The sequence below is a fragment of the Nilaparvata lugens genome, chromosome X, assembly GCF_014356525.2.
Source record: "Nilaparvata lugens isolate BPH chromosome X, ASM1435652v1, whole genome shotgun sequence".
Lineage (NCBI taxonomy): Eukaryota > Metazoa > Arthropoda > Insecta > Hemiptera > Delphacidae > Nilaparvata > Nilaparvata lugens.
Window position 1 is genome coordinate 31685156 of NC_052518.1, and position 25419 is coordinate 31710574.

The 25419-nt window shown below is 35.7% G+C and overlaps 2 protein-coding genes across 11 annotated transcripts in view; one reads left to right on the top strand and one right to left on the bottom strand.

The window, feature by feature from the left end:
* Nucleotides 1-25419, bottom strand: part of LOC111057353 (fasciclin-3) — a 442757-nt gene that overhangs the window by 134667 nt on the left and 282671 nt on the right. For all 10 annotated transcript variants that reach the window (XM_039443161.1, XM_039443163.1, XM_039443162.1 and 7 more), the window contains 3 exons: nt 19943-20124; nt 17937-18081; nt 2203-2316 (listed from right to left, as the gene is read on the bottom strand). In XM_039443161.1, coding sequence (XP_039299095.1) covers nt 2203-2316; nt 17937-18081; nt 19943-20124 — 441 coding nt within the window. The remainder of the gene's footprint in view (nt 1-2202; nt 2317-17936; nt 18082-19942; nt 20125-25419) is intronic.
* On the top strand, nt 22856-25090 carry LOC120354959. The gene has a single exon (XM_039443165.1). The coding sequence runs from the start codon at nt 23278-23280 to the stop codon at nt 24601-24603; it is 1326 nt and encodes a 441-aa protein (XP_039299099.1). The 5' UTR covers nt 22856-23277; the 3' UTR covers nt 24604-25090.

A 25419-nucleotide genomic window follows, 5' to 3' on the forward strand; every position in this document is an offset into this window, starting at 1 on the left:
AACATTGAATGGTTTTTTTGCTCCAATGAATCGACTCCCCAGGTTGTTCAATGCGATTGCGGGTGAGGTGGACGTTTTTCATCTTTCAGAGAGTAGGTTCCAGCGTAAATGTAGAGAGGCTCTACTTGATAGATAGACGTTCTACTTGATAGGAGTCTGTAGCATATTTGTATTTAAATTTATCTAATCTAAGAGTATAGCTAAAGTAACTTTTTATAAATATTCTCAGCTTAGCATACACCGCTTTTCATTTGTATCTCTCAGGGTGTTTATTATAAGTAAACACTTATTCTTTATCATTAAGTAATCATAATATTATTCTTTCCGATTGATATATTTCTGTAGGAATATTTAAACAGCGTAGTTTACTGCTGGAACAATATGATTGCCGAATTAAAATCAAATGTTGAAACTGGGAATTTAAACATAAGCGAACAGGCTTGGAAAAAACCGCCGCAGAGTGAGGCTCAAAAAAGTGCAAATTTGTATTCAAGTTGCACAGACTGCAGTTAATCAGTTTCAAGATCGACTCTAATATTAAATTCATTGAAGGTAAAACATTTCAAGTATGCCTATAGATAGTGCAATGAATTTTATCATTTACTTTTGGGTTGCGTCCTTAATTTTATTAAACATCGTTATCATTGTATTCTAAGAGCTAAACAAACAAAAATAAACGTTGAAAAATGCCAATTGCTCAGTTTTCCTGTAATTCCAAATTTGTTCCTAAATAAAAATTATAATGTCTCGTTGATAGATAATAATTTATCACTCTAAATGATTACGGTTTATATAACATACAATTTACAAGACACAAAAAGTGTTTAAAACTATGACTGCGGTGATTGAAAAGATACTTCTCGAAATTCTGAGAACAACTTAATACAGAATACTGAATCATGATGATAACTAAATGCATATCACTCTTCCAACAAGAATTTTTTTTCCTTTTTTATTGAACTTCTTCAATTATTCTCATTTAATTTCACCATTGGAACCTTATTTAATGTCTTTAGTATTTTGTAAATGAATTTTGAACATTTAGCGAAAAAACACACGAGATACGGTGACTCTTATTAGAAAGATCATAGATTATTGGAAAACTAAGGAAACATCAACATAAAGGCAATCATTGTTAGTTTCAGCTTTTAGGAATAAGTGGAAATGATGAGATCACAAGTTTTTGAGACAGTCTGCGTGATTGGAATTTACATATAAGAAAATTTAAACAGGATACGAATTTATTCACGAATGTATAAAACGGATCGTCTGAGACAGTTTGTAAGTCCTGCTTATTATTAGGATCTACTTATTATCTATCCTTCTTTGGTCTTATATTATTCTGATCAAAATAATCCATAAAAAGGAATTCCAAGAGTGAATTATTATTATAATAATTATTGTACTATTGAAGGATATAATATTATAATTATCATAATCAAACTACACAAATTCTTGTAGACCAAATATATTATTCGGCTATTGAAGGTACCAGAGTAATAGTAAAAGTTTGAAATTGAAGGTATTTTACCAGCCAAGATTCCAAATTAAAATTGAGAAAAGATGGTAGATTGAGGAAGCATAGAGTTACCTGTTCAGGAGATTTACAAAAAATTCAAAATATCTCATTTCTTAAAACATAAAAAAGCACAATTCTATCAGGAACAATATTATTCCAGTTCAACACGCAACAAAAGCAATCAATTCAAATAATGAATTATTGAATAATGATTTGATAAATCTTTTCACTGTCTTCAATGATGGACATTAAACATTTACTTTACTCATTATCTCATTTCTCAATCTAATAATAAATACAACTATACAATTTATTATTCAGTTTTCAGATAAAATTGTAGTATAGGAGTCTTTATAGTTTCAATAACAGTTTCTACTCAGGTTATTCAGGTCAGTATCACTCATTCTCTCCAAGGTTTCAGTGTTACTGATTTTTGTAACAAAATATTGACTCAATCCTCCAAATTTCCAAAATGCGAAACCCATTCATAGAATGAAGACTAAATTATAAATAATACTGCTGAGAATATTGTGTTATGAAAGTAGATGTTTATTTAAAATGTCCAATGTCCTCCACAGTATGAATAAAAATCTTAAGCTCAAGAAAATAATTTTTGAATGATTGGGTTTTGAAAATAGGTGGATAATGAATTTGTTTCCAAGAAATATTTAAGAGATTCTTACCTGAGAAGCACCATCGGCCTTTTGCTCTGGCGAATAATATGACGCAGCTAATAAGAAATACAAGCGCAATCAACAGCAACACAAGGATAAGAGTCCCAGTTCCTATCGAGCTAGCTGAAAATCACAAAAACAAATAGTCAATTAAATTCAAAGTCATTCCAAGGAGTTATGATTTCATCTTTTAATGCATAGAACAAGTAGCAAGCACTACTCGCCTATCCAGTAGCATCTTCAAGACTCTGCCTTGTAGGACTATGGAAGAAACTTACAATATTATCAGTTCTTAATCTTGCTCTTCGAGGAATCAGGCAACAAAAACAACAATTAAACAGCTGGACTTCTGTTTGCCTCGCCTATGTCCGTATTAGACTTTCAAAAATTTCTATTACCAAGTTTATAAAATATTCTTTGGTAAAACATTCTGGACTAGTCTATATAATAAGATAGAGTAGAGTTGTGTTTGTTCATGTGTTCGTTTGTTTGCATGGAACATGTCAACTTGTGGATTGCATACCGTACCGGAAAAGATTTATGTCTCCAAATTTTGAACATAGATTCTAAAAATATCAATCTCATGCACCTGGAAGCCCAAATTTCAATTTTCCTTCTAGATTCTTCAGAATTAATGTTCAAACTTCATTAATGGTACACACGATTTCATATAAAATTCACCAAATCATATAGTCGAAATTAAAAAAGGAACATCTGTTTCTATTATTGCTTTCTACCTGATACCACTTAACCTCAATAATATTGTTTTGATAATTGATAAATATTTTTTATGATAATGATAATATTTCTATTTTAAATATAATAATAGTATTGTTTTGATAATTAATAGATATTTTCATTTTCACAAACTCTGTATAATAATATGGTGAATGTGAAACAGCTGCATCAAATTAATCTCAAAAACATCTGTTTAGAAAAAAACTTTCCCCCGTCGGTTAACATTTAATCGCGAGAAAATGCTATACTTCAATTGAGAATAATGCTAACTGATGCATTTTGGTTGCACAAAATAGTTATTTGCATATCTAGAGTGAAAAGTACGACTTTTTCTCCCTGAGGGAAAAAGTTTGAAGCCCGAGGCAAAGCCGAGGGCAACAATTTTTCTGAGGGAGAAAAAGTATTTTTCGCTCATGATGTACACAACATTTTTCCTCCATCTACATTTTTTTATAGAAACTGTAAATAAAATCATTCTAATAACTTACGTATTGGTGACAATGTTTCCTAACAACATAACCTAAAATCTAAAACCTAAAAACCGGTCGTCTGATTGGCACTGCCAATTGCACTATCTATCGGCCAAAGTTGTAACAATTATATCAGCTGGGCAGCTACCAAAAATGGCTGACTCCAGATCACGCAGTTCAGATTTGAATTGCGGATCAAAAATATTTGTTGGCTGGTATTTTGAATAGAATAAAATATTTTAAAAATTGTATAAATTTTTATCGTCTACTAATATTAAGAATATCATAAATCATACAAACATATATTTCATGAGTTGATCAAATTTCTGGTTGTGGTATTGATTTCAGTTGACTCAATAGTTAAGTAAACGGAACACGTGACATCCTTTTTGAAAAGATTTATTCAAGAAACAAACCGGTATAGTGACTGCCCAAAATACAGATATGAGACAAAGAATCTTAATTACTAGAGCTTATATACTATTCTAAGTGCTGTATCAGCTACTATACAATAACAATGGGTATAACTTCTCCCTCCCCAAGTTTGGAGCTGTCCTCAGCGACCAAAAACTGATGACCCAAAATACAAAAATTGGTTAAAAACAATATAAAATAATATTCAACTAAGTTATCAATACATACTAATACAAAAGTGTGAGAACAATTTTTCAAGTAGGAGTTTCGGTTGGGAGGTACGGTCCGCCTAAGTTACAAGCTATTTGTTTCTTATCAGGAATATTTCGATTACAAAATTTCAATGAGATTTTACATTTGTAATAAATAACTGCAATTATTATCAACAGCACAAAAATTCCAGTTGGGATAAGAATATAATGAAGTAGGTAATTGCTTTCAGCTGTAAAATCCTCTATAATTTCTAGTGGTTCTATATTTAGATTAGCTTTATGGATCAAGTCGAAAGATAGATTTGTATATAGTGTTCTCGCAGGTTGTTCTGAGGGTAAGGATACAATGCTTTCCCAATAAACGTATGGTTCTAAAAAATTAAACAGCTTTTCTGATTCTTCAAGGTTCAGTAATTGAGTCTTCCTTGGATAAATTGTAATGTTTTGATTTTGTTTACTTATAGTGCAAGTAGTAATATTGAACATTAAATATTTATTTATGACTTGAATGTATCTTATAAAAGGTTGAGCCTCACTTATAACCAAAGATTTACAATCATGAAGGTCCTTATCGTCTAAAAGTTGACTTATACACTTATTAACTATTCTAGACATATTCTTACAATAATAATTATTTCTTATTAGTAAACAATCTCCTGTAAACAATGAGTTATCTTTTCGAATTATGAAGGACGGATGTTCAACAATTGTTCGCAACTCATTTCCTTTTACGACTGGGTAAGATAGGAGAAAAAATGTCTCATAGGCATGAGAATACAAAGGCAATTGTATAAAATAAGTAATGAAATCATCTTTCACATGACAATGTGCAGACCCTAGCTGCCACAAAATTTCGGGTTCATCAGAAATGAGAGACAATTTAGCCGAATGAATTAATAAAGACAATTCGTTTCTAGACAGAATACTTGAATGGATTATGTTTAGTCGACAAAATTCTAAGCTCACCATAATATCGTCTATTTTATTTTTTATGAGAGTCAATGTGTTGAATAAGAAAGAATGTTGTTGAGTTAGCTCTATTGAAGTGAATTGAGTGGTGATTGAATTAAAATAATTTTTCAGCATGGTATGAATGACATCAATCCCATTGTTAAATTTGTGTATCAAGTTTCTATTGATTGACAATTGATTTTCGACATTATGCTCTAAATGATATTCATTTGCTTGCACTTTCTCTAAAATTTTGTCATATTTCGCTTTGTCGTCAGAGTCCATATTTCCTGTAATCCAGCTTATTGCGGAACCAAGTCCGTTTATGAGACCTCTCTTAATTCTAAGATTATTTATATGAATATGATCAAATTTTAACTTAATATCATCTAAATACAAACGTAAAATATTACAACGATTCTTATCACTATCCTTAGCTCTTAAAAGGTTTACAGAGTCTTCAATATGTGTTAGTTCAACATGTAGTCGTGTAATGTTTATGTTGTGCATGTATGTGTATGTGCCATTTATAATGAAGGAGTTCTGTACTCGAACTGGTGTAATGCCAGATGATTTGGTCAAGTCCGTTACTTTATACGACATTGCTGGGACCAGCAGCAGGAGAATGAGGATCATCTTGGTCTGAAACAAATTTATTATTTTTCTTTTTAACTATTTTCCGTGGTCATTTCATCCTATTAGGATGGATTTTGAATGGTCGTTTTTGAATTGCTCTGGAATTTGTAGCAACATTTTGTTGTTTATCATATTGTACTTGGAAGAATTTTGGCTTGTTCTTTTTATTGAAGGTTGTTTTAATAAACGGGGCTTCGGGGATTTCGACGTCTGTTTCCCTATTCTTATCCAATAATTCTGTCCTAGTTTGTTTTTCCATCTCTACCTTATCTTTTACCAATCTATGTATAAGCTGTAACCTATCATGATACTCTTTTGTACGCTCTTCAGTGATAAGTTGTTCTGTAGTGTCATTCAGAAAAGAATTCTCAGAGATGCCGAATGTTATTTCCATTGGTGTCATTTTTAAGGTGGAATTGAGTGTGTTATTGAACGCAATCACGGCCGTTTTCATGTTGGCTTCAGTGGTATTATTTCTATTTTGAAGTTGGATAGAATTAAAAGTTCAATTAGAGTGGAGTGAGTTCTTTCAATTAACCCTTGCGAGTCTGGATGACCAGGGGTAACATAATAAGGTTCGACTTCGTAAAGTTTTAGAAAATCACGTAAACCAGCGTTGTCAAATTCTCTGCCGTTGTCCATCTGTATGATCTTGGGGGTTGGATAGAGAGAAAAATAGTCGAAGAGATGGTCTTTTACCTCGATTTGATTAAGACTCGTGAGGGGGTAGACTACGAGTCGTTTGGAGAAACAGTCGATGATTGATAAAAATTTACGTTTGTCATACTGAAAGGCATCAAGTTGCAGTTTTTCAAAGGGCTTTGTAGGAGTAGGGGATACTTTGTATTCTGCACGAATGGGACGACGTTCGTATTTAGTCTTTAAACATATTGGGCATTTGTTTATGAAGTTAGTAATATCACGCATCATTGAAGGCCAATAGTACCGTCGTCGAATGTGTGAGTAACTCTCTGAAATTCCTCTATGATAGGTTTTTCCAGTATGATAATTGGAAACTACTTCTTTTTGTTCGTCGGGATCAGTAATGTCAAGATTAACTTTTTTATACCGCTTAATCTTAACTGAGTTGAAACTTTCCTTAATGACTTTAGCAAAGTTGTTAAACATTGATTCGTACTGATTACTCAATAAACCATCTTTTGAACAATATACACCATACGTGGTATTCGGTTTCAGGTATTCTAAACAAAATTTGTTTATGTGTTCGAAATCCAAGGGGTCTTGAAAACAGAGAAGGAGTCTGTTCTTATCAAAAATTTTCTGAAGGGTAGGTGTTTTGTTTCCGCGTTCAATAAGTATCTGATTATGTTCAACGTTCAATATTTTATCGTCGTCTACTATCTGAATTTGTTCATTTGAACTGTCTGCTGAATGAATTGTCACAAGGCTGTCAGTGTCATTATGAATTGGTAAAGCATTGTCGTCAATTTCTTTAGTTGGTTGATGAGTATCGGTATGATCGGCATTGTCTTCACGAAGAAGAATATAGTCATTCATATCGAAAACAGAGCTACCAGTACCACAATCATTATTTTCCATATCATGGGGCTCAGAAGTATTAGCATTAGCATCATCTTGGTTATTGAATCGAGTTAAAGCATTCGCGATGTCATCAAGATAACCATTAGGATCATCTATCGGTGGTGGGTCATCGTTACTATTCAACTGAATCAAATCGTCTACGTTTATGTCGTCAAAGCCATGAAAGGGTAGGTCTTCGTTGCCGAAGCCTAAAAAGTCATTATCATCGTTGTCCATTAAATTGATGGGCTGCGAGGGTATGCGGGACAGTGCATCTGCCACGTGATTGGTTTTTCCCTGCACGTAATTAATCTCAAAGTCAAATTCATCTAAAAGTAACTTCCATCTGAGTAGTTTTGAATTAGGTTCTTTTATGTTTCTAAGCCATTGTAAAGGTTTGTGGTCTGTTTGAATCAAAAATTTTCGTCCGTATAGATATGGTCTGAAATGTTTGCATACCCATACAATAGCAAGTAGCTCTTTTTCTATAGTCGATAAGTTAACCTCACTCTTATCAAGTGTTCGTGATGCATAGGCTATTGGGAGGTCATTACCATCAAACTTTTGGGACAATACACCTCCGATGGCAAAGTTGCTCGCGTCTGTGGTGACAAGAAACTGTTTCGAGAAGTCAGGTAATTGTAGGATGGGGCTGTTTTGTAACATTAGTTTCAAATTTTCAAAAGCCTCCCTGTAGTCCTTGCTATTGGGATTGATCTTTACATCTTTTCTCAAAGCAGCAGTGAGTGGTTTAGCTATTTTAGCATAGTTTCTAATCATTTTGCGATAGTAACCGGTCAGTCCAAGAAATTGTTTGATTTCTTTGGCGGACTTAGGGATTGGAAAGTTTTTTATGGCTTCAACTTTAGAGGGGTTAGGCATCACACCTTTTTCCGAAATGATGTGCCCTAAATACAACAACTCACGCTTGAAAAACTCAGTTTTATCAAGTTGAATTTTCAAATTGTGTTCTTTTAGTTTCGTAAATGCCGATTTCAAATGCTTTAAATGTTCCTCAAGGCTATCAGAGAAAATTATTATATCATCCATGTAGACTAGTACATTGGTCATTCTTGAAAAAATTATGTTCGTGGCCCTCTGAAACGTAGGGGGTGCATTCTTTAACCCAAACGGCATACGTAAAAACTCGTAATGTCCGTGCTCTGTTGAGAAAGCTGTCTTAGGTACGGATTGCAGGTCCATTTGGATTTGATGAGAACCGGAGGCCAGATCAATGGCTGAAAAGTATGTAGCCCTGCCTATTTTGCCAAACAGTTCTTCAATGTTGGGTAGGGGGAATTTATCATCAATAGTTTTATCATTCAATTTACGGTAATCTAGAACCATACGGATTTTCCGCTTGCCTGATGCATCAAATTTTTTGGGAACCACCCAAATAGGGCTGTTGTATGGCGAATTGGAGTGTTGGATAATTTTGTTTTTTAGTAGTTTGTCGATTTCAAGTTCAATATCTTCCCTATAAATCTGTGGGTATCTGTAGTTTTTTGTGTAGACGGGAAGATCATCTTTCGTATTGATTGTATGTTTTAGCAAATTTGTACTACTCAAGGGATCATTTTCTCGTTTTATTATTTCAGGGAACTGCTGAACTAGGCTAATTATTTTAAGTTTTTCTTCCTCGTTCATGTGACTTGTTCGTAATAGTGATGGTATATCTTGGATTATATCTGCCAAGTTTTCAGGACAATTGGTCGTGAATTGTTTTTGCTCTATAATTTCTTCTACATCTTCTACATCCATGGGCTCCGGATAGATAGTCAGAAGCTCATTTGAAAAAACAACACATTTACATTTATTATCAGTGATTTCTACAATACCTTCTTCAACAGTATATACATCTGTATTCACTTCTTTAATTAATCCTGTTGTTACATTTGGGGCTGACTTAACCGGGATTGAGATCACGTTGTAGCCTGGTTGTAATGTAACACTCTTATTATCTAGCAAAAACAACAATTCTTTCATTCCATCCTTATATTCAAGTTTATCATTAGCAAAGTTTACATTCATCTTAAACGCACGTAAAGTTTCATTTCCAAGAAGTATGTCATACTTAGTGGAGAAATCAAATATATACATCTTTATTCTATGGGGTTGGGAAAATACATTTTCAGTGTTGAAAAAAATATATTCGTTTCCTTTACTTTCTCCATTAGGAGTTTTTACAATTAAGTCTTCCTTGTATCGAGTGATCTCAGGAGAGAACAATGATGGATGCATATAGTTTTTAGCAGATCCTGTGTCTACTAGCCATTTTCTTTTCTTTTGATCGAGAAAGTAAGGAAGAGATTTGTTTAAGATGTTCAAGTCGAGTCGCTTGGGGGGTCCTCCGAAAACTGGGGGCCTGACTCTAAAAAATGGTTCGTGAGTTTGTTGAGTGATTCAGTCAAAGTGTTTATTTGACATTGCATAGCCTCAATCGGGCTCTGATTGTAGTTATCTTCTGGTTCTTCCTCTAAGTAGTTTACTTCATATGGTGATCTGTAAGTTTTCAATTTTTGTACAGGGTCTGTTCTTTGAGTGCGCATAGACACTGTGTTTGACGAACTTACTTGAGTGTTAGGTTTGAAATTACTGTTTTGCTGCTGAAAGCTTTGTTGTGGAAAACGTTGTTGTTGAAAGTTTGGACGATAGTTTTGTTTTTGGAAGCTTTGATTTGAAAAATTTTGTTGAAAGTTTTGGGGGAAGTTAGTTTGTTGAACATTGTGTGGTGAAAATTGTTGTCTACTTTGGAAGGGTCTGTGTGTTTGTTCGAAAGAATTGTCGTGTGACCATTGTTTTTGAAAGTTTTGTTCGTAATTAGGATTTCTAAATGTTGTTGTGTTGTTGGAATGTTTCCTACTATCTACCCTGTTCATTGTTTCAATAGTGGTTTTGTAGCATAGTTGCTGTAATACAATACTACAATCGTTTATTAACTTATTCCTAGCATCATCTAGGTCTTGTACTTGTAGTACTTGCAAATGTGACCCTAATGTTGGGTGAACTCTATGCACAAAAGTATTTACAAGTGTAGCATTCAGTTGACAAATCAAATTTTCTAATAGTAAACCTGTAACACCATCTATCTTATACTTAGTAATTACATTTGTACGTTTTTCATTAAGTCTGTTCAAAAATTCAATAGGATGTTCCCTTTGATAGGATTTCATCACAGTCAACTCAGCAATGAGTTCAGGTACAGATCTGTTATCAGCAAAATTTTGTTTCAGTGATTTTATCAAGTCTTTTATTGAAGAACAACTGTTGTTGAATGCTACTGCTTCGGCTGGTCCTTCAAGTTTGCACATAGCAGCTTTGAAAAGAATCCAGTGATTAGCTTCTTTTTCTTGAATGTTATCAGCACAGTAGCCGATAGAAAGGTCTTCGCAAGTAGATATGAATTGATGTAACTTGTGAGAAGTACCATCGTAATGAGGTATGTATCTCAAGAGTTCATGTGGAATAGGTATAGTGATTGTTGCCATTTTTGAAATATCTGAAGTTGAAGATAAGACTGGATGCAGTTTTGAGGGTTTGATGAAGTTCTTTTGTTTGGTACTCACAACTGGTTTGGAGAGCGTACTTGGATCGTCCTGGTCCTCGTCCGTGGATGAATCGCTTTGGCAATTCGCTTGGTTCTCTGTTGGTTAGGGGCCGCCAGGTGTTGTTTCTCTCTGCCAGGATGGAAGGCTGTGCACTTGGTTCCAGAGTAATGAGGGTAGGCCGCAGAGGAGGAGTTACACTCGCGTTTTGGATTCGAGACAGTTGGTCGCGAAAAAAAAGTTAATTGAACTTTACCGAAACGTCTGCGGTCCCGTTTGTTCGGGCGCCAGTTAAGTAAACGGAACACGTGACATCCTTTTTAAAAAGATTTATTCAAGAAACAAACCGGCATAGTGACTGCCCAAAATACAGAAATGAGACAAAGAATCTTAATTACTAGAGCTTATATACTATTCTAAGTGCTGTATCAGCTACTATACAATAACAATGGGTATAACTAATGACATACACCTCTATTATGCTTTCTCATCTGAGCTTAGACCTTCTAACCTATTACCATGTAAGTTTTTAATATGGAGATGCTTCCCATGTTACTTAAATGGAGTCACTTTTCCTCCCTAGAGAGTTTTTCTCTTTTTTACTACTGAGAGCGAAAAAGTGACACTTTAGTATTATGTTTCAGGGAGTAAAGTTAGTACTTTAGACAGTAGGTGGAGGAAAATGAAATTTCAAGCGATAACACCAAATTGACATAGAAATATTTAAACAGGCAATTCACAGGGAATTAATTCCAACTAACGCCGATTAGGTACCTACAGATAGCTGTCTTCTAAAATTAGTTTTTGGTAAAAAAAATACAGAATTCAAAGTACAGTATGAGCTAAATATATGAATGAATTTCATCCATTAATAAAATAGAAAAGAGTATTTAGCTGATATTAGCATTCAAAATTAGATTCTAATTTTTGAGGTTAGTTTTCAATCTTCTTTGTTTGCAGATAGCACAACACTGGCGACAGACAGAACATTTCTATGGCGCATGCGTGATGAATAGTCACTGCTTCAATAACATAACCTCACTTTTTTGCCATTTGTTTAGAATAATAATTTTAATAACATCACTGTCGGATAAATTACAGTGTTGCCGGATTGTGAAACCGTTAAAATCTTGGTTAGTTAACTGGAAAACTTAATCGGAATTAAAAACTAACCAATCTTTGTGGAACAGAAACGAATCAATAAAACTAACGCTGATTTCGGCGTTAATGTCCATATTTAACAGACGTACGTGCAACTGGCCCATAGTTTTGAAACTTCGTTTTCCTTATGCAATGTTTAGGCCTACACGTGGCATGCATTATTAATTTTTCAGCTAGAACAGCTTTTTGAGACAAGTGCTAAATAAACGTCTACAGTTTCATCAATGCTGTATCAGCAATATGAAAACGCATGCAGATAATAATATTAAGTAAATATATATCATGTCTTTGAATAATGGTGTTGATATTTACATGAAGAAATTCTCTTCCATTTTTATTTAATTAAAATTTTAAAATTATTCGAGCCCTGATAGAATGACTGACTCACTGTACAGTCAATCGAAAATTTTAATATAGGAATGAGGGGTATTTTGGCAAGCTGAGCAAAAAAATAAGGTCATATGCACCTTTTCGTTATATCTTCAAATGGAAAATGAGTTTTGTGGGTTGTCAAAACTCCCTCTGACAGGGAAACTATTCAACTTATTCTATCTTTTAGTAAAATGAAAATGATCATCCATCCATCTATTATCTTCTATACTATAATAAAGGAAAGAACTGGATTATACACGTTTACAGGTGTAAAGTATAGAAAAATTATGTTTGACGCATCATCACGTCTGAACTACTGGACTAATTAACTTGAAATTTTGCATATAGATTCTTGCTTAACCGAGGATGGTTATAAACCTATTTCAAATTCTTCAATATTTGATTACATCAAGTTTTCAGTTTGTCAAGTTTTCAATTATTTGTCTGCTTTCAGTTGTTGTAAGGAAGCAGCAGAACATTTCTCTTAAAATAAAAATTAGAAGATAGGTATGATTGGGGATCCTTTTCAAATGATAAAAACAGGTTTTCCGCCGCACCCAAATTTTTTCAGCCATTTTGGAACCGCCATTTTGAATCCAACTTCTTTTTTTAATTGAAAGGTGGTCATATGATACATGATTCCGATACAGGATTTCCAGAGAAAAGGTATGGTGGAAACCGCACATCGATATCTCAAACCTTTCAAAATTTATTCTCATTCATTTTCTTTATTATAGTATAGAATATGATAGATAGATGGATGATATATCCATCTATCTATCATCTTCTATACTATAATAGAGGAAAGAACTGGCTTTAACACGTATACACGTGTAGAGGATAGGAAAATTATGTTTGATGCATCATCACGTCTGAACTACCGTACTGATTTACTTGAAATGCTGCTTATAAATTCTTAATCAACCGAGGATTCTTATATGCCTATTTTCAATTCTTCTGGATTTCATTACGTCAAGTTTTAAAATAGACCCTTGCGAAGCACGGGTTACCTGCTAGTATAACATAAGTACATAGCCTATTGAATTTGTTTGAAGATCTTCGATAATATTAATTATTAATAAAACAATGCTAACAACGATCTTTGTTGTAGTCACTAACAACGATCTTTGTTGAAAATATTTTATAGTCTAATACGAGTGTTATCGAAGGTCGCAAAGAGTGAGATGAAGGAACAGGAGAGATACGCATATTTGTCAGAGGGAAAGAGAAGAAGTGAAGGAGAGGGAAGAAAGGTGTTTGGAATACAGGGTACATGCAGCGAGGTGGCAATGTCGACCACACACTTCTAGATTCAACTATTCAAGAGCAATTTTCAAGTGTAAATAAAATAAATTAACATCATTGAATTAATACTCTACAATATTATCTAGTTTCATGAACTCCTAACTTTAATGAAAATAGGTTGTCTGAATGAAACGGTATTAAGTTCATTAATTTTTCATTCCTATTAGTCTTCAGGGCAACTTTCAATATGATAGTTGACGGGTGTGACAATCCCGAGGACACCCAAGCAATTGGTGGATGCACTGTAGTTTGGCTTCAACATCAAGTGCTAAGGTGATGGGAAGGGTGACAGACATCTCATCATCATCTTAAGCATCCACTGCGGGAGGAGATATACATCTTAGAACATCCGAACTCTTACAGGAGAAAAATTGAGTTAGTGGAGTAAATGGAAAAATATAAAAAAAGGTGATGGATCTGAGTGAAACAAGAAGAAAGGGAGTAGAAGAGAGAGTATTGGATGGAGGATTATGTCATGCACTAATCAGGAATTTCAGAAGGAAGAAGAGCTAGTGGGGGGGGGGTTGCTGTAATCATGGATTAAGACACCAACACAAGAGTTGGAAGCTGGGAAGCAGTAAGTACTGAAATTATCAGAGTAGATCTTGATCTAGAAGAGGAAATCAGCATCATTCAAGTGTGACAGAAAAAATATGACTTCTGGTTGCAACTGGATAGAGCGACCATCGAGGCTGAATAATCAAGGAAGCTGGTGGTGATGGAAGATTCCAATGTAAGAGTTGGATTAAATCAAGAGGATGGTCATGTAAGTATGGGAATGTTTGGTTGTGAAAGAGTGAAGAAGAATAATAATGGACTGAGACTGATTGAATACTCATCACAACATAATCTTCTCATCAGCAAAAGTTGGTTCATACACAAAAAAATTTATAAGATCACATTCGTGGCAGAAGGTAGGGCGGCTGAGAGTATGATTGATTTCATACTGTATCAGGGCAACCTCAGATATGCTGTCAAGGATTCCAGTCTGCAGAGGAGCTGATGAAAACATGCAGAATAGTGATAATGATGTTGATGGCTTCTGGAATAGACTGAAAGATGTTATAATAGCTGCTGATAAGGAAGTTTGTGGTGAGAAACGGCTGGGAAGGTTCAAAAAAAGGACAAGATGGTGGACGGAAGAAGTCAAGATGAAAGTGAAAGAGAAAATTAAAGAAAGCTTACTGGGAGTATATGAAAACTAAAAGACGGGAGAAATACATAATAATTAATGTGTAGAAAAGAAATGATGCGAAAAGAACTTTAAAGTTAGCAAAAATAAAATCATGGCAAGATTTTCGTTAAAATTACAATAAATCATGGACAGAACAATGGTCTTTCATTCTAGAAAGCTGTGGAGTGTTTGACAGAAAGATACGGGAAGCGATTCAGAACAATAGTGGATGAAAAGAAAAGGTTGTTGTCACAAACAGAAGTACTTGATAGATGGAGAAGATACTATGAGAGAAAGTTTCAGATGGATAATTATTCAGAATGGATACGATCGACATGAGTTTGAGTAAATTGATTGAATAACAAGTGTCATCAGCAGATTGAAGGTAGTATGATTTATTAAAGGACTGAAGGTTGGGAAAGCAGCAGGAGAGGATGGTATTGTACCAGAGTTAACAAAATAGGGAGGATATATCTCTGTAAATAAATTATTGGATTTGATCAACCACACATTGCTGCAAGAGAGAGTCCCTATGCAGTGAAGAAAGAATATTATAATCCCAATTCATAAGAAGGGTCTCACCACTCAATGTGATAACAACAGTAGAGCTGTATGCGTTACCCAGGTGGTCATGAAAATGTATACAGGCATACTCGAGAAAAGGCTGCACAAAGTGGTGGAAGAAGATTTGAAAGATGAACAGGCGGCATTTAGATCAGGCGCACAGACTCAGGAGCATATCTCCCTCCTCCGTTTCAAGTATGAGATCAACATTTTTGGAGAAGAGAAGGAATGTGTATTCGGCCTTTCTGGATTTCAAGGCGGCTGCATTTGACACAGTTCAAATGAAGCTAATATGGACGGTGCTCAATAGAAAGAGAGTACCCACGAAGCTAATTAAAGCTTTTGTTATTGTGAATGAGGAAAAGGTAGCAAGGGTCCGCCCAGGGGGAGGAATGTCAGAGGAGTTTGTCATGGAAAAAGAGGTGAAACAGGGTGACAGCCTCAGCCCACTGCTGTTCATACTGGTTATGGATGAGATACATAAAACATGTAAGGGAAGGACACAAAATATGCTGGTGGGATACTGGAATATGAGGCCAATTGTCACAAGAGCTCTCTTGTATGCTGATGATATTGTCCTTATTTGCGACATGCGACACAAGACAAAATTACAACAGTCTGTAACTGAATGTGCAGAGTAGTTGAAATTGAGGCAAACGATTCTCATTGTAAAGAAAAGTAAGGTCATTGCTGTGTCAAAGGGGATGAGAGATAATGTGCAAGTTATGGTGGATGGAGAGGAGATGGAACAGGTAGCGAAATACTAATTATTCAGTGTGCTCAGAGGATGAGAGAATAGATAGCGAGGTGCTCAACAGAGTGAGAAGAGAGCTGCCGCCTATTATGCAACAGAAGATTGTATAATTGGAAAAAGAAAACCTGATACAAATATGAAGAATCAATATATCAGACAGTTAATGAACTTCTATTACTGTATGGAAGTGAAAGCTGGAAAATGAAATCACCTCATGAAAACAAGATGAGGAGTTGAGGACTAAAGAAATGAAGTGACATAGGAAAACTTTTGGAAAGACAAGAAGGGATAGAGTAAGGAATACTAGAATGAGGGAAGAAGAGGGCATGAAAGACGTCAGTGAAAGGAAACAAATGAGGTATGGACATGTACAGCGAATGGAGGATGATTGCAAGTATGTTAATGTGTTAATGTGAGAGTGCAATGAAGGAGAGCTGTGGGACGTCCAATGACATTCATATGAGGATCAGATTGAGGATATAGGACAAAGAAGAGGAAAGGCTGTTTCAGAGATGAAGAGGATAGCAATGGATAGGGAATCATGGAAGAAATGGAATGAGGCTACCCCAACGCTTTAATGGCACACTGGGGGAGGCAAAGGAGAAGAAGAAGAATTTATTCCTATTAACGTTTGTTGCTAAATAAATATGGAATTCTTCTTCCACTTTAGCCTACCGCTTTTATTTTCATATGATATGTTCATGTCATAATTTATATCTGTCATGAAAATTCTATTAAGAGTTTAGCGAAATTAGTTTTAGTTCCTGGACTGAATCATTTTATTGAGAAAGGGGTTGTCCAAATCAGATTGAATCATGTTTATCAATTTATTTCTATTTAATTTTGCTACTTATATAAACTTTTTCTACATTTAGTTTACTGTTTTTTTATCTGTAATTTATTATTTTCATATAAGAATTTATATGTACATGAATTATCAGCAAGCGCTGATTTTGAGTTGCATTCTTTGATTTCAAAGTCGGAATAATTTATGTTCTCGAAAACTTGTTTGGAAATTTCAACGAATATGAGCGATGTAAAATTTTTCACATTCGTTATATTATAAAATGTTATAAATTCCAGATTTTTTAAAGAGATCTTATTCCATTTTTATATTATTTTGAGTTCTTCCTTATTAATTCAAAAGTATTTTTTTTATTGTTCTGTATCCTAAATTGAACTTATTTCATGTGATTTTTTTCTAATTATTGCTTTATCAAGAGTGGTGTTTCATTTGAATACATTTGTATGGTACACAAATATATTCATTATTTTCAGAATTTCAAACATTATTTTGTAATCTATTTTGTTCACCTTTTTGCTTGTGTATCATCTTACCAATAATTTTGATGTAATATCCATTTGTTACTGCAAAATGTATAATTCTTATTTCTTCATCATAATTTTCTTTTATCATAGGAGTATTCAGTAAGCTAAATTGTGAAAGAATAATTTTATATTTATACAGCAACAAAATTGAATAGGAATAAATCAATGAACTTGATTCAGTTTGATTTAGACACATTTTCAGTAAAGTTTCGCAGTTCATGAAACTAAATCCTATGGATGGTTATCATATGAACATAAACTAGCATTAATTCAATGCTGATTATTTATTTTAGTAACACTTGAAAATTGCTCTTGAAGAGTTGAAACAAGTAGTGTTGCAATAAAATAAATAAAACTTGATCATTTTGATCGTGTTTAGATAATTGGCAGCCCAGAAGAGAAGAGTAAATATTGAACTATTGTATTATTATCTGCATTATTCATTCATCAATTAATTTTCGATCTTAACATAAATTTACTGTATTTTGAGCTGTAACTTTTGATTAAATATTTATTACTAACAATCTTGGTACTTTTGATAATTTATTATTTATTATACTTGACATTTTCACTCACTCTCTGGTACTGGACCTGTTGAAATTATAACCTCATATTCTGCGTCTCCATATTGATTCGACGCTTTTATTCTGTATTCCTTGTTGAAATCGTCCTTTGTCAATGGAGATATGACCAGTGTTGTCTCCCACATATGTTTAGATTCCTGAAATGCATACAGCAAATTGGAACATTTCAAAATATGCTGGAAAATTTAATTGAAATCTCACTAGAAATCACTGAAATGCTTTACGCAAGATACGCTTATAGAGTTACTAGCCGTCAGGCTCGCTTCGCTCGCCATATCCGTCTAGCCGGCGGCTCCGCCCCCTAGACCCCCGACTGGATCGTCCAGAAATGAGATCAGCGGGCTCGCTTTGCTCGCCTGCATTTTTCATTTGAGCATGCTTCATTCCATCAGAAAGTCTAAGTACTGAGAAAACGCAGAAAAGCTGAGAAAAACGCTGATTTTGGGCGTATCTTTGATGAAATATGAAAGTCACCTCATCACAACATTTTTAGACCCTACCTGAACCTCTGTCTAAAATTTGGTCATTTTCTGTCTATTACTTGATGAAAGAACTGAGAAAACGCAAAAAACGCTAATTTTGGGCGTATCTTTGGCGTTATTGCAAATTCCTTCTAACACAACATTATTACACCCTAGCTGAGCTTCTGTACTAAATTTGAACATTTTCTGTTCATTTGTTCTCTATAAAGCTCAGAAAGCGCTAAGAAACGCTGGAAAAATGCAGATTTTGGGCGTATCTTTGGAAATTGTTCCAAATCCGCTCTTAGTGCGCCTTTAAAGGGCCAACTGAACATACCTACCAAATTTGAACGTTTTTGGTCTGGTAGATTTTTAGTTCTGCGAGTGAGTGAGTGAGTCAATCAGTCAGTCAGTGAGTGCCATTTCGCTTTTATATATATAAATAGAAGATAGATTGGGGTAACTTTAGTTTATCAACTTGCAGGAATAAAATGATGTAGCTTATTTATCATTTCCAGTTAAATATAATTTTTTGGATCATTATAGATCACATATATTAATAAACTACACCAAAACAAGGAATATTTGCTGCTTGAAGAGAGTATAGCAGAGAAACTATTCCAACAATTATTGGAAAATAGAATTTTGCTCATGTTTCACAGCAAATCAGAAGCAGATAAGTGGGAATTTAGATGCTTACAGAGAATTATTACTTTCAGAGAGATTCGAAAGTATAATAACTAGAGTATTGTTGTAGGCCTCAAAACTTTGTATGAACAATAATCTTTGGGCCTCCACATTTTTTTAGTGTTCATACTGGTTTTTCTTCTTCAGTTTGAACACTGGAGGATGAGAAGATACCTTCGATTATTGCTTAGGCATAAACTCAGAACGCCCAATAAAGCAATAATTGTGCAAAATTTGATGAACAGTCAAAACTGGTAATAGTAGAGTTTGTGTAATTGTCTGTAATTATAAATATAGCGATTTCCCCGAATGAGTAAAAATTCAATGTTCTTGACTGGTTTCTATCCGGCAGATCGGGTTTCTCAGCATATTTCACATAAACAATTTGACCATTCTAATGCCCAAACTATAAAAATAATAAACATTCTAGCTTGCAGACGGTGTAAACTTTCACCAGTCTTGCCATAACTTTGAAAGAAAGCCAAAAAAACATTTAATTGCAGCAGGAACATTTTTATATTCTCTCAACAAATTGATGAATAATTCCACCAGAAAAATTCTTAGAGTTTTTAAACTAACCTCAAACTTCCCAGTTCAATTGATAAGGTTTGTTTGTAAGGTATACAGCATGTCTCATAACTCTCTTATGATAATAGTTTAAGAAGAAATATTTTATTAATATTTTCTCAATTGTCACTTCATGAGCGTGAGTTGTTGGAAATGGTGTCCAATTTTTCAAACACTGCTTCTCCAATTCACCATTATGTAGATGTAATCTATCAGTAGAGTTTATACATTTTTCCTTAATTGGAAACATAAGAAATTCGAGCTGAAAAAATGAAAAACAAACCTTTTCCATGGTCTTCGTGACCTCATAAGCTCCTTGAGAATCACCCTCAGTCACCTGTTCTCCACCAATAGTCCAGATGAAAACAGGCTTGGGGTTGGCTTCCACAACTATGGAAACTATTCCCTTCTCTCCCTCCACCATTCCAAACTTCTTGAATGGTTCTTGGACCGATTTCGGCTTGACTGAAAAATGAATAACACATGAATTGAATGAAAACTATAAAAATCATTATAATGATGTAAATCCAACTAAACTAATATACGAACTGTAATAGTGTGAGAACAATTGATGAGTATTGCCTGATAATTTAACAACGCAGAGTGGCATGACTCGCTCCCACTCTCTCTCACGCACTCTCTCTCTCTCTCTCTCTCTCTCTCTCACCGTCTCTTCCATTGCAGTCGCTGGTGTTGTATGACACCTATTGTCTTAGTTAAGGCTGCAGCGATACCGAACATGATTATTAGCATTTTGAAAATTGATTTCACCTGTTGGATTGAGAATAGTAGTCAGACGTAGTTGAGCAGTGCTTGTGTACGGTGCTATGGTTTCCTTTACTCTGATCGTGCATTTGGGTGAGTGTTTAACAAACTATGAAAATTTTTAGGCCAATTGTCCTGTTCATTACAAAATTCATTATTCAAAATTTATGAAAAGCTTTTCACCAGCTATCACCCAGGATTACCAAAATTTATTCCAAAAAGTTATTACATTCAAATCTCATCGTATATGGAGATTGATTGATTGATTGATTACTTTATTTATGTAGATTACAATATATACTGTCTTATACAATACAGCAAAATTATAGATGAATTTACATGATATAGACTAAGAAAATAATTATTGAACTGTATATGATATGAAAAAGCAATTTGTAATATAATAACTATGGATAATAATTATATTGTTATGCATCTACATAAATTGGCGGAGCTTTGGACACATCAATGTCCATTCTTTGGAAAGAATATTAAAAATATCCTCCCCACTAACTCTCTACCAAAAAGAGAAAGAGAGAGCGAGAGAGATGGCAAATTTTTTTAGTATGTTTCATATGTAACTTAAAGAAGGGAATATGTTTTGTTTTATTGAATGTGTTCTGTATTATGGAAAATGTGAATTGTGTTATTGAGATTTTACTGTAACTTATTAGGAGGATGAAAATGGCGACTCTGGGACACAAGTGTCCCAGAGTCGCCATTCACCTCAAGGTCATCCAGGTCAACCACCCTAACCTCAAGGTCATCCAGGTCAACCACCCTAACCTCAAGGTCATCAAGGTCAACCACCCTAACCTCAAGGTCATCCAGGTCAACCACACTAACCTCAAGGTCATCCAGGTCAACCACCCCCCAACCTCAAGGTCATCCAGGTTAACCAAACCTAACCTCAAGGTCATCTAAGTCAACCAAACCTAACCTCAAGGTCATCTAAGTCAACCAAACCTAACCTCAAGGTCATCTAAGTCTTAAAAAAAAAAAAAAAAAACAAAAAAAAATTAAAAAAAATAAAAAATGAAAAAAAAATTAAAAAAAAAAAATTATTAAAAAAAAAAAATTATTAAAAAAAAAAATTAAAATAAAAAAAAATTAAAAAAACATAAAATCGGAAAAAAAAATTAAAAACACATAAAATTGGAATAAATGGGAAAAAAGGGAAAAAAAGAAAAAAAATTCCCTACTGATCTTGAACTGCCCGCCGGTCACCCCCGCCAGTCGCCCGGCCGCCACCGGTCACCCCACCGGTCGCCCAGCTGCCGCCGGTCGGAAGAAGTATCATATTCTATATAATTTAAGTCTTTAAACATAAATCCTCTATGGTGTAGTGGTTAGCAAGTCAGCTTCCTGAGTTGGAGGTTCTGGGCTCGAATCCAAGGCGGTAAAGGTAAGTATTAAAGGTCAGTATCAACAGAACCAGAGGATATATTTTTTGTATGTAGTGGGTAGACTGGCCCACCACTGCCAGTCACCCCGCTGCCGGTCGTCCGGCCGCCACCGATCGCCCGGCCGCCGCCGGTCGCCCCTGCCGGTCGCCCGGCCGCCACCGATCACCCCGTCGGTCGCCCCACCGGTCGCCCCACCACCACCGGTCGCCCGGCCGCTGCCAGTCACCCCACCAGTCGCCCCACCGGTCGCCCGCCACCAGTCGCCCAGCCGCCGCCGATCGCCCCACCACCGGTCGCCCAGCCGCCGCCGGTCGGCCGCCGCCAGTCATCCGGCTGCCACCGGTCGCCCCACCGGTCGCCTCACCGGTCGTCCGACCGCCACCAAAAGTCAACCTGCTGCGGCTGGCAATTGTCCCGCCGGCTGAGCATGAGCATTCTCAATGACCCTAGCTCCTCCTGCCACATGGACCATGCTCACCAGTATTCAGCATGTCTGTGGCAGGATGGTAGGGTCATCCACTCATTGATCAGTCACTGTTCAGTTACTGATCAGTCACTGATCAGTCACTGATCAGTCACTGTTCAGTCACTGATCAGTCATTGATCAGTCACTGATCAGTCATTGATCAGTCACTGTTCAGTTACTGAACAGTCATTGATCAGTCACTGTTCAGCTACTGATCAGTCACTGAACAGTCATTGATCAGTCACTGTTCAGCTACTGATCAGTCACTGTTCAGTCACTGATCAGTCATTGATCAGTCACTGTTCAGTCACTGATCAGTCACTGATCAGTCACTGTTCAGTCACTGTTCAGTCAGTGGCACTCAGCACTTGGTATGGGTCCAAAATATATAAATAGCGGAGCTCAAACTCTCAGACCTCAGTATACTGATAAACACTGACCAGTATGTATATCAAACAAAGGAACCATAAGCCAACATTGGAGGAGGTTGCTCCTACCATATTGGAGATTGCTAGGTTGAAGCGTGAAATCAAAAGGAGGCATAAGGAAATCATGCTGGGTAGACGGATTGCAGAAGAGAAACATGTGGAACACTTCAAACCTCTAGCTGAGCCACTAGTCAACCTAGTTGAAACCTTCCAACAGATGCCAGTTCAACAACCACAACTACCTCCATCAAGAGCATCCAAGAAGCATCCCAGGTATCTGAAGCCTAGAATAAAAATGCGCTCCAGGCATGTGAAGGGTAGGCAGAGATAATCCAAGCCAGAGTTGTTATCATCAGAACATCGTCCTTTCTCAGCAGCATCAACACACCACACATATCCTACTCCACCAACAACACCATTTGTTAAAGATGCCACATATACAAGGCGTGGACTTACTGGTGCAAGTAAAACAAAACATAAGCTCCAACTCTCCAGCATTGATGAAGAGTCACCAACATTTGAATCATATGGAACTAGAGAAATTTCAAGTCCAATGGCAGGCACCTCAAGAGTTGGACGACAACTATGGAAAGCAGGAAAGCATGCATTTGAAGGGGATGAGGGTGAGGAGTATAATATGAGTAGAGGATATGATGATAGCAGTGATGAGGGGCTGTCTGGAGATGGACAGGATGATGATAAGAATGTTGAACAATTATTGAATGAAAGTCATGATACAACAGTTCAGAATATCCTTGATCAAACTGATCTAGCTGGAAAACAGGTAGCTGATTACATTAGAGGATCATTGAGCAAGGACAATGACGATTTTGATGACACTTTTGGGCCAAGAGTGAGAGACAATGTTTACTACCTGGGCAATAAGTATTCAACTTTTGGAGAGAATGGTGATGAAATTGTGCTGACTGACCCTGTAGATCAGGAAGAAAAGACCTTCACAGCTACATTGGGACTTTGTAAGTTAATTTTTAAGAAGAATCCAAATCGTGCATTAGTTGAATCTGCTGACAGACAGGCTTATGGAGAAATATTGAACTGGACCAGTGTGCACAGACAGAACAATGATCCAAGAGGTGAGATTGTTAACTACAACAAAGCCAAGTATAAGAATACAATCAAACGCCTTTTGGATGATAACAGAGATGGTGGTCAAAGACATTCTGAGAGACAAGTGACTGGGAGAGGATCTATTGCCCCAAGGCGTGATTTTAGTAAGGAGAAAAGTCAGAAGATCTATAGAGGAAGAGGTGTTCTGTCAGCTATCAAGGGAGCTGCTGGTACAATAGTTAATAAGGCAATCGACATTCTACCAGTTGAACTTCATATCCCTGGCTATCAATACTGTGGACCAGGAACAAAACTTCAGAAGCGATTAGCACAAGGTGATCCAGGAATCAACAAACTTGATCAGGCTTGCAAGGAGCATGATATTGCCTATTCCAAGAGTGGTGATACAGCAAGCAGAGCAGTAGCAGACAGCATCTTGGCAGAGAGAGCCTGGGACAGAGTGAGATCTGATGATGCAGGGGTGTTAGAAAAAGCTGCAGCACTAGCAGTCACCAACATTATGAAGGCTAAGGCAAAATTTGGGGGAGGTATGAAAAGATCACTGAAGGAAGTCAGCAGGGAGGTTGAGAAGGGGAAGAAACAAAAGATTCAACCATCAAAGAAAAAATCAATTATTATTATTATTATCATTATTATCATTATTATTATTAATCATCCACTGACCACCTATAGAAGGGGTATTCGGATTTGTCAATCAATATTATTCAGAAGAATAAAAAAAAAAAAAAAAAAATCATTTAACTTACATAAAACATTACAAACTAATTATTTTGTACCTCATAATAGGTAAGGAATTCTTCAATTGAATATGCACATATATTCAGTAATTCATTTTTCATCAAGGCCCTGAATTTATGGCCTGTCGTTGCTTTAAGGCTGGCAGGTAATTTGTTATAGAGTCGAATCCCAGCACTTTTAACTCCTCTCTCATATAAAGTTGTTCTGTGGGTATCATCTCTTAAATCTTCACGATGTCTAGTTCCGTAACTGTGGAAACGTGCACCAGTTTTAAATTTGTCCTTATTTTGATCAATAAAACATAAAGCCTCTAGAATATACAAACTGGGAAGAGGGAGAATTCTCATCTGTTTGAAGTGTGGTCTACAGCTTGATCGTATTGTCTCTCCAACCATCACTCTTATTGCCCACTTCTGGATTCGAAAGATGTCTATTACTTGAGTTGAGTTTCCCCAGAAAATGATTCCGTAGGCCAGAAGAGAATGAAACATTGCAAAATAGACATCTTTGAGGGTTCTATTGTCTAATAATAATTTCAAATTTCTAAGAAGAGATTTGAAACAAGAAACAATGAAAGGAGGTCGAGGTCTTTACTTGAGACATCAGAAACCAAAGGTTGGTACAGGTCTTTACTTGAGACAGCAGAGATCAAAGGTTGGTAAAGGTCTTTACTTGAGAAAGCAGAGAACAGCAACACCTTAGACATTAGGTAATATATTGAGGTACAATCAAAATCATAATGCTGTACAAATATAGATATATATTGGATACATAGCAGATTAGATTCATTGTGCTGGAATCATCTGTGGAGAATAGACATTTTGTTGATCAACTGTGTATCTAGAACAATAGAGAAGATGGTACTCCT

What these genes read in the sequence shown, in the direction of transcription:
- LOC120354959 (XM_039443165.1), top strand. Translation starts at nt 23,278, where the DNA reads ATGGCAGGCACCTCAAGAGTTGGACGACAACTATGGAAAGCAGGAAAG.